Below are 10,409 nucleotides of genomic sequence, written 5' to 3'. Positions count from 1 at the left end.
TGACGGGGCTGCAAGAGGCCGTGTGGGACGCCGCTAAATCGGTATGCGACTCCTGCGGCCTGACAGGAGCGAATATCGGTTGCGTGAAACGCGGCTGCAAAGCTGTCTCGCATTATCCGTGCGCGCTGACGAAAGGCTGGCACCTCGACACAAATCAGTACATACCTAAGTGTAATCTTCATCGAGTTACGTGAAACTCCGGTGAGTTTGTGAGCGTATAGGCTAATAATGGAAGTAGATTCGTATTCACATTATATCACACGGAGATCCGGCTTTAATTAGATGCACCGAATAATGGGCAATAATAAGTAAGAGACTTTAAGTAAATCCGTTTATGACTGAAGACAGCCTTACTAGTTAGTAAGGTATGTTCTAGTTAATAAAGGAGCAAAACACATCCTCATGCGAGACAAAACCATGTCTGTGTGTGCGCACGTGTTGTGTAACGTAACGAAGTTACGTCGCGAGCGGAACGTAATTAACAGGCGCGAAAGAGTAACTCGGCGTAAAGTTATAAATAGATAAATATTTAGAATACTGAGATATAAGTATATTGTTGATTTGATATTCTATTTTTTTTCTGTTCCAATAGATCGACTTTCTTAATTGACGATGAATTGGGCTTGTGCGACCATAAGATGTTTTGAGATTACTCCTTGCGTTATTTGACACGTGAAATATAGGCTGGACCGTGAAGGTATAAATGTGAAAACAATTACAACTAATTTTCCAGAGGTCAAATTTAGGGAATCAATATGCTCGTGAAAAATATCTTCCAATGTACAAGATGTTTAAACGGAAACCCTGTCAACTGTGTTTTTGAGAATTATGAGAAAAAAGGGAAAGGGTAAATGACGAACGAAAGTCGAAGAAATAGATACTCTCTCCTTTATGACATTTGAATTCAATTTGATTTTTCTTGGCCTGTGTGGCCTTGAATAGTGGCCTTTTCGACTTAATATAAAAGCAAAATATAAAACAAGATTATCTTAATTTCGAATTTATAGAGAATAAACCACGATATCGTTATTGAGGAACAATGATAATCAAAAATAAGAATGATTTGCTTTTTTAATCACGTTTACGGAGATTTAAAGATATTTACAGATTTTTCTTAACAACATCATGTACGCAAGGAATATGCAGATAGGGCATATTGTATTTAATGCTATCGAATTCGAAATTTGTAAAATTATAGCAGCAAAAAGCGGACACACATATAAGTATATCGTAAGACGAATAAGTCAGTACTATGGGCGAAAATTGAATATTCTCTTTTCTTTTTCGTGTGGGTGGGCATGTAAGGCAAGTGTTCTCTGACGGTTGTAAAAAAGGAACTTGTGTATATGTAAGCAAAAATAAAGGGATTATTCTATTATTGAAAACCATCATAATTACATTCTGAAGTTTCAGAAAACTTTGTATGTATTATTTCGGAAAATAATACATACATACGTTTCTTGACAAAGTATAATTAATTATAATCAATGAGTTTTTAATTTCTCTTTGTTCGTGTCGCTGTTTGGAGTCATTAGCTCATACGTATAGTTCAGCATACGCAATCATCACATAAAAAGTCATATACATTTTTGTTACATTTTGATATTGATATTTTTTTAGCCGCTCTATTATGCGAATTTTTATTTGATTTTGCGTGATGTAACGAGTTGACGTTTCTTTTAAAGAGAAATATTTTTGTACTCGCATCGTGCGCGAGATGATTAAAATGAGAGAACACTTGTAAGACTATTAGTACCGCTGTGTCTAATACAATGTAACAAAGAACACATCTCATTGCATTCAAGTGATACGTTTTATACGGCGTCACATTCACTGTCACTTCATCATCTCTTCAATCACATCTGTACGGTCGTGAAACCAGTGATTCAAATTCAATGTCCCGCATACGATTTATTGTTAGCGATTAAATTAATAGCTTACGCGCATTATTGCGAAATTTGTAATGACTATTTTACTGCTTTATACTTGTATATTTTATATTAATTTCTTTTTTTATATTGTTAGGAGTGTGATTTAGTTTATGAGGGTTTTGCACGATATGGCACCAATGTCACTGTTGTCGAAGATATTCCAATCGTAACTATTGTTTTTTAATGTTACTTCATGATATTTAATCATTAACTAACAGTAGACGCATGTTTATCCCATTTTAAAAATGGAGCTTCTTAAAGAGTATTTTTGATCTTATGTTGCATTATCAGTGAAATAAACGCTATTAGAACTGAAATGGAAAGTCTTACCGCACCCTGAGTATTTTTCACATTGCTTCATCTGATTATGACTTGTTCCGGTCGATCCAATATGCTCTAGAAGATATTTTCATAATTGCAAAGAAGTGCGAAAAGGCTTGATTTTGACCTCCGTCAAATTTTGATGCGCCTCGTCAAAATGTATCTCTCTCAAAATAGTTTACACTTATCTCAAGTGTTTTGAGCTGAAAGGGATATGATTGCACGGTTCCTGTGCCATATGTATGCCGCAGAAATTCATATTTTTAATGTGACAGGTGTTATCAAAGTACCTTGAAAAAGCTAATTTTTGTTATGTTGCAGAATGATCAGAATCATTTCAAAAAGGCATAATTGAATTCTCTCTGCATTTAATAAAATCAGAAAAACCCTCAAAACTAAATCACACTCCTAATAATATGAAAAATTTATTGTCATCTTTGCTATCGTCATTATTGTCATCATCGTTCCCACTGTATCTTATAAGTGTAAGAGAGGAGCAAGTTTTCGCGCTACGACAAATGTAAGAATATTAACGCAGGCAATTCTCTTACTACATCAGGGAGAACTAGCAAAGATCAAGAAAATTGTATAAAAATAATATTATAGAAAGATACGATGTACATATAATATTAATTTGCGTAGAAAAAAATATATATATACATATATAATATATATGTATTGTGTGTATATGTATATATATATATAATATATAATATGTATATATACATCTTTACATTGCTTCTCACACATATGTGTATATATATATATATATATATATATATATATACATATATACATATCTAATATATATGACTATATGCGACTACATATATATACATATGTATGTGTATTTATATATATATATATATATATATATATATATACATATATACACACGAAAATTAAGTATAAATATTGAAAATAGCCGTCACGTCTCCTCACATAGCACAGAGTACGATAAATTAGGTATAATCATTTTTAAATAGTAATTATATATTCAGAGATGAAGATATAAAGTTATTGAGCGTAAAGAAAATTCTTTGTACATACATAGTACGTAGCGACAAATGTAAAAAAAAAGGGAAGACTATCTCTGAGAACATTTATTTAGAAGCTTAAATCATGTTTAAAAGAAGAAATAGTAATAAAAGGAATGACATGTTCACACTTCAGAAGAAAGGAGTACTATGAAGCCTAATTTTCTTTTTTTTTTGTGAGACTTTTTCGAGACGGTTTCGATACTCCTCGGCATTAAGGGTGGTCTTTGTATAAAATGGACGGGGAATACAGCCAAAAAATACCGCTTAGATGAATAAGAGAGATATTGAAATGTAAACGGAAACGCTTATAATCTACAATTATGTATGAAAGGGAAACAAAATTTTATCTTAGAAAGAGTAACTAATATTAATTATTACTTGTGATACAAAGAAGAAAGGAAGAAAGGAAGGAGACACAAATTCCGGAGAAAAACGACAAAATATATATATGTATATATATATATATTTCAGCTCGTTCTTTTGTCGTCGAACGCACGGCCTTTGCGTACGCGGAGAGGTTTGCGACGTGCGTCCGCCTGTGTACAGTAGAACTTTTGTAGTATATCCGTAATATAGCGTTGTGAACATTGTCACTTAGGCTCGTCTTGTGGGTAGATAAAGATCTAAGGGCACCATCACCGAGATATTGTAGAAAGAATTCCCTCTAGGAACCTCTCCGTCCGTCGCGTTTTGTACGCAGAGCCGTGCGCGAGACACGCGCTGTGGGGACAACATGCGTCTTTGTCGCGTTTATTATTATTATCCTGACGACTTGTATAAATGGGACGTACTTGCGGCTTGTAAATTGCACGTTACGAGTGAGAGAGGCGCGTAGGTGTGTGAGGCGTCGAGACGAGAGAGTGGTCGAGAGCGCAGAGAAACCTGAATATATCACGATGCCTAAATAATTTGTATAAAAAAAGAAAGAAAAAAGGGGAGGGGGGAAAAGACGAATCTGTAAAGTAAAACGACAGGAATTGTCGCGTCGTACGTGGGTGTGAGAAAAAGAAAAAAGAAATAAAACGCGACAGCGAGACGGTCGCTATATTAATTGGCAGGCGGAAGCACCGGAAGCATCATCGTTATTATAAGGGCGAGAACGAGAGGATTAGGTATCTCTTTATTCCTGATCTTCGTCACGTATACTTTAAGTCTAATTCGTTTTTTTTTTACAAGTTTTTCTCTTTCTTATTTCTCCCCTCTCCTTCGGCTTTTTCCGCTCCGCTCTGTCTCTTTCTCCCATCTCTCTCTCTCTCTCTTTTTTTAGCTTTCGTCTGTCCTGTCGTATTCCTCTTCTTTCTCGAGTCGGATAGATGTAATCGTTTTTCTTTTGTGACCTGGTTTAATGTAATAATTATTAAGAAAGATATTGGTTAAACTCTATTTAATAATACGGAATGGTAGAAAAATCGGCGAATTGTATTTGGAGATCAATACAATAATACGATTAAGAGAGAAACAAAATATACATCTTTGTGTAATATAAATATAAAATAAATAATAAAACACGATATGTGCGCGCGTGTATGTGTGATGTGTGTGTGCGTGCGTGCGTGCGTGTGTGTACGTGTGTGTGTGTGTATACGTTACTGCGGAAGCTACCGTGGATGAAGCTCTCCTAATCAGAATCCCGACCGCCGTTGTAATAACGATAGATTTTTTTAGATTGGCAATAGGGACAATTGGCGCGAAACAACGTTCTCTGTTCATTAATGCAAAATCTTTTGTTGTAAATCATTGGAATACAAGCGACAAATTCTTGTATGGGCTTTTGCGCGTGTTTGCACAATTCAAAGAAAATTCACCGTGCCCTAACAAAAATTCATTAACGCCCTCTTGTTAATGCCTTCCGGTTCCGGTTTAGGTATCTCCGGATTGAATGAGATTTTGGGAGAATTGCTGCGTCACGCTTTGATAGATTATCGAATCGCGTGTCTCGATTGCTACCCAAAAGCGAGCATAAAAAAATGATCATGATTGTTTTATCGAGCATCGGATATATAGGTTTTTTAAGTAAGAGTTCGGACACACTTGTTTCTACCGAGATAGAAACGAACTTGATAGGTTTCTACCAAGGTAGATTAACTTTAATCACTAATTTAACTTTTTATCTTTTTTTAGTGTGCTAAAGAATTAGAAAGAGATAAAGAATAAATTAAACCAAGATTAAAGTTGATCTACACTGGTACAGAAGAGAACATTAGATAATTTTTTATTAATCCGCCATATGTTTTGGTAGGCTAACGACGAAGAAATTTATATTTTGCTATTATTTTTATTATAGCAATAATAATATTTATACGTACAAATTATTGAAGTATTAAATTTATTTTCGTATTAATAAACTGCATATAGATTCTAAATTGATTTGAAAAGCGCATAATAATCCTAATCTGAAAATGGCGATGTCCAAACTGTTACTTGAACTCTACGGACGTGATGTTAGAATGCATAAGTGCTTTTATCTCGGCATCGCCTCTACATGCTGATTGAAATAGTCTTCGATTCTCCACATATTATTTCCTCAGAAATAAACGATCATCATCAGGTACGTATGCATAATAATGTACAATCGCGATTGCGCGATATTGTCTTTGAAATGTTTTCAATTTTCGTCTCTTTAATAAGAGCGATCAAACTCCGATTAAATTAATCGATAATTAATTTAACCGATACAAAATCGCTCGCTGCAAAATTTCATATAGGTAATTCGTTTGTCCTAATCTAATTTTTCTTTTTACACGGAATAGAATATGAACAGCAAAAGATTATATAATTATTCTATATATATTCCGTTTTTGACAAAACAGGTATTGTTCGATGTAAGTTAATCGCCGATTAATTTAATCAATGATTAGTTCAATTGACAGAATGCATGTATATGTAGATTAACTTTAATATTAGCTTAATTTACTCTAACATTTTCTAATTCTTTTAGTACCAGATGAGATAAAAAATAAGTTTTCGAGAATATCAACTTATATTGAACAAAATCAATTTATATTGATAGAAATAGAATAGATTAGAGCGACTCCGATTATGAGCTTCGATTAACTTAATACAAATGAATAAATTATGAATACTGTTCATTTATATTCTGTTAATTTTGTTACCGGTTTATACAATTAAATTCGATAGTTTTGCTCCAATGTTCGTTTCTATGTAGATTTTAATTTTATTCTCCGTTTCATATACTTTTTTTTTCTAGTTCTTAGAACTAAAAAAGATAAGTAAATTAAGTTAAAATTAAAATTAATCTACATATATTGATAGAAATAGACATTAGAGCGATCCCGACTAAACTACGGTTAACTTAACTGATGAATAAATTATGAAGTAAACCTGTATTAAATTTTATTAATGACAGATTTATTAATTTTTTGCTTAATTTAAAAAGAGATTAAGCCAGGAATAACACTATACATGTATATAACGGCATGTTATAGAATTGAATTAAATATAATTAAATATATTTAATATTTTATTTAATTAAATATAAATATAAAATATAAATATAAATGTAAATACATATAATATTATATTTAATTAAATTTGATATACTTTTTTAATGTTCGTTTCTATCAATGTAGAAGAACTTTAATCTCAGTTTAACTAATCTTATTTTTTTCTAGTTCTTAAAATAAAATAAAAATAGTACGTAAATAGTAAATAAATAAAAGCGAAATAAAAGTTAATCTAATTGGTAAATGAATGAACACATAAAACATTCAAAATGGCGACGAATTCGTCACTTATTTGTTCGTCCTACGCTCGCGCCACATGGTACTCGGCTGTGCTCGATCATCCCTGGCTCATGCTCATGGACTCACAGATATCGGCTGCGAGAGGACGCCGCGAGTGTCTCGGACCGCTCGCCGAACTCCGAACCGAAGCGGCGCGGCGGCCGGCCGAAGTGCGCGAGCGTTCGCGCGTTCGTGGCTCCGGCGCGGCTCCGCGCTCGCACTCCTCGTCTCCTCGCAGTCCACAAGTCAGTATGCCATCGAACGTCGTGTGGTGTGGATGGTGTCGTTGCGCGCCGTAACGCGCGAATGTAACGGGATTAAGGAGAGCTCGCGCGGAGTATATCGCGCCGTGATCTCTTCGCCGCCGCAACGGGGAAATTATGTCGACTCGGAGAGATGGGTAATTTGTCGACGCTACTAGTGAAGTTCGGTGCCGCGTTCCTCCTCGCCTGTCACGCGGATTACAGCCTGGCCCAGGACAACGCGTCGGGTAAGCGCAGGGGTATAGCGAGTGATTTCGCGCTCGCGTTTTCACGTCTCGTGCGACGCGTCGCGGCCCGCACACGTGGGGACCGCGCCGCTGCGTGTACACACAGTCGGACGTTTCGATTGTTAGTTACGTATAAGGGATTATGCTAACGATACAATCGGAGTCCTGCATGAAAAAAAAAAAACAAGAAAAATGTAATAAGTCGAAAACGTAAAACAAGTTCCTTCGGAAAAATGGATTTCAAAGTTTGATTATTTAGTATCATTTTTAACCTTGAATTGTTTTAATTATTTATTTGCTTCAGCCATCGAAATTATATGAATTTTAAAAGATGCATTTTATAAAAAAAGAAATAGCGTCAAATAATTTTAAAGCTGCCGAACGGGATTATTTATAAAATATCAATAAATTTCTTTGTTTTCTGAAAAACACTTTTTTTTTAATAAAATTTTATTACTCGTAAAATATCATGAAATTTCCTTATAGATAGAATCTTTTTCTTTATATTTAAACGGATGTTTATACTCCGACATGTGTATACGCACGAATTTATTTCAAACAAGTGAGAAAAATCATTATTTATAATTCTCCGACTTCAAGTACGAATCTCTTGGAATTAAAGCGCAACAGAATTTTGTCCTACATTTTCGACTTACTTTCTCACGTCAGAATTATCTGTGCCTCTCGATTACGCTATTAATAATGCGATCGTCGTATATACACATCCGTATGTGCAAGATATTACGTTTTCGTTGTTCGTAAGCGATTACGAAGCGATTACGTATAGCGACGCGCGCGCTCGCACGATCGTATTATTTTGTAACAATGCTGTGCTCCGCATAATGAACAATATCGAACTATCTCCGGTGGCGCGCGATCTGAAAATTAGGCACAATTCGAAACTGTTATAATCGCAATCGACTTTTCCACAATCGACCTCGCACTCCCCGAGCGAAGCGTTCGGCGTTCTCTCTAAATTTTCTGGAGTGAATTTTCACTCTTTTGGCGTGAGATTCACTCGAGAAAATTTAGAGAAATAATCAACGTATAGACGTGAGGCACGAGAGGATCGGCTAATTACATTCATTAAACATTATTAACGGGGTTTTCTTTTTTTTTTTTCATACGTTCGGTATGACGCGCCTTTGGTGCGCTATAGGCCTTTTTAAAATTCTGCATGCCCGCGGTACACACACCTCTCGCAAAAATTGCACGCGGTGTTCGTTGTACTCGCGGAGTCGGCGCGAGGTGTATACGCCGCCGCGCCGTTTCGGAGCAAAAGAAGCACCTCGGTCGTAGTAGGTACATCCGAAGGGTTCATTAAAGTTGCATGCATGGAGATTAAATTACTATGCTTCATCAACAAACTTCGACGCTATAATTTCAGGCTCGCGGTATGTATACGCATCTCGAGGAGTTTTTAAAATGCGCGCTCGATCTCATTAACTCGATGAGCCTGTTACATGTTGGAATTACCTGTAGTATAACGCAGAACGTCAGATAGGAAACGCAGCGTCTACACTCTCCGTCCGAAATGTAGAGTGCCTCTCTCGCGAAAATTTTTTAATCGGGTTGATATTCAGTCGACACACAGAAATTTTAATTAAATTATTTCAGGCGTATAACGCTAAATAAACTCGCCGTTGAATAAAATTCTTTGCCGGCACGGGAAGTTGTTCGAGTGAGGCAACTTTTGGCTTTCCCGGTATATCCATGGATGAATTACATAAACTCCGCGACGGGCGCGACTGAAATTTAATTCTTTCGCACGTTCCTTTTTTTTTTTGTTCGCGCGCTCCCGGCGTTTAGCGTAAGTAATATTGTATTCAGAGCGACAGCTTCGTTCTCCCTCGAGCGTTTAAACTGCTCCACGGCTTAATTACGCGTGTCTAAATTAAGAGACCTCGCGCGTCCGTAATAACGTGTCGAGAGTCTCGGTGCAGCGTCGCATTTGTGAATCCTCTCGCCGGTCTCGTGACTCTCCGCGGCATATACAAAACGCGCGCGCGCGCACGCGTGATAAAAGGGACGCGTAATCATCCCCCAGACTTGTTAATTCCCCATCTCGAGTCCGTTTCACGCGACTTCTTGAATTACGACCGCTTGTGCGCGCACTTGGACGCTTTGGAGTTAATCGTAAAAAAAAAAAACGTATAAAAAGCCCGCGTTCCTCCGCGGCGAGATAACTATCGCGTCATCTTGCGGATTTCCTAGATTTCAACGCGCTCTTTGTACTATACAGTTTCGGATTCCTAAATTCTTAGAAAAAAAATGCGTCGGATACGACTTAGCATAGCTTTGTCTCTAATTAGCAAAGTACACGACGATTTCTGACAATGTTCATTTCTAACGACATATAGATTAATTTTAATCTCGACTCTTAATTTATCCTTTATTTTGTTCTTATTCTTAGAATCGGAAAAGGATGAAACGTATAAATTAAATCGAAATTACAAATTTAATCTGCATTGGTAGAAATGGACGTATAAGGGTAACTTCAATCAAACTCCAATTAATTCAATCGTCTAATCGATTAATTCAAACGCGCAGAGTTGCTTGAAACAGAATTTCTGATATCCAAATAATTCCCGGTGTCCCTAATCTAATTTTTTCCATATATCAAATGGCAAAAATTAATAATTCTAACATTAACAAACTAACATACAAATTGCTCGATAAAATTTAACTGGATTTTAGCAGAAGTCACCCTATAATATCCATTTCTACTAATGTAAATTAACTTTAATCTCAGTTTAACTTTTTATTTTTTTTTTCCTAATTTTTATAACTAGAAAAAGACAAAGAGTTAATTAAACTGAGATTAGAATTAATTTCATTGCTAGAAATGGATCATAAATCTTGTAGATATACGACAATGTTTTCT

General features: G+C 35.7%; 2 protein-coding genes across 7 annotated transcripts in view; both read left to right on the top strand.

Moving 5' to 3' along the window:
• LOC105452018 (uncharacterized protein CG5098) overlaps positions 1 to 1,787 on the top strand; it is a 16,386-nt gene extending 14,599 nt beyond the window's left edge. For all 6 annotated transcript variants that reach the window (XM_011692788.1, XM_011692792.1, XM_011692791.1 and 3 more), the window contains 2 exons: positions 1 to 201; positions 593 to 1,787. The exon at positions 1 to 201 is cut by the window's left edge and continues 9 nt beyond it. In XM_011692788.1, the coding sequence (XP_011691090.1) occupies positions 1 to 194 (194 nt within the window). In that variant the 3' untranslated portion in view covers positions 195 to 201; positions 593 to 1,787. The remainder of the gene's footprint in view (positions 202 to 592) is intronic.
• A 5,507-nt stretch (positions 1,788 to 7,294) lies between these two features.
• The window catches only part of LOC105452017, a 44,150-nt gene continuing 41,035 nt past the window's right edge, over positions 7,295 to 10,409 (top strand). Inside the window, exon 1 of the mRNA XM_011692787.1 lies at positions 7,295 to 7,525. Coding sequence (XP_011691089.1) covers positions 7,432 to 7,525 — 94 coding nt within the window. The 5' untranslated portion in view covers positions 7,295 to 7,431. The remainder of the gene's footprint in view (positions 7,526 to 10,409) is intronic.

The sequence above is a fragment of the Wasmannia auropunctata genome, unplaced genomic scaffold, assembly GCF_000956235.1.
Source record: "Wasmannia auropunctata unplaced genomic scaffold, wasmannia.A_1.0 LD336038.1, whole genome shotgun sequence".
Lineage (NCBI taxonomy): Eukaryota > Metazoa > Arthropoda > Insecta > Hymenoptera > Formicidae > Wasmannia > Wasmannia auropunctata.
Note: the sequence above shows the minus strand (reverse complement) of the source record. Positions and strands in the feature narration are given on the sequence as shown.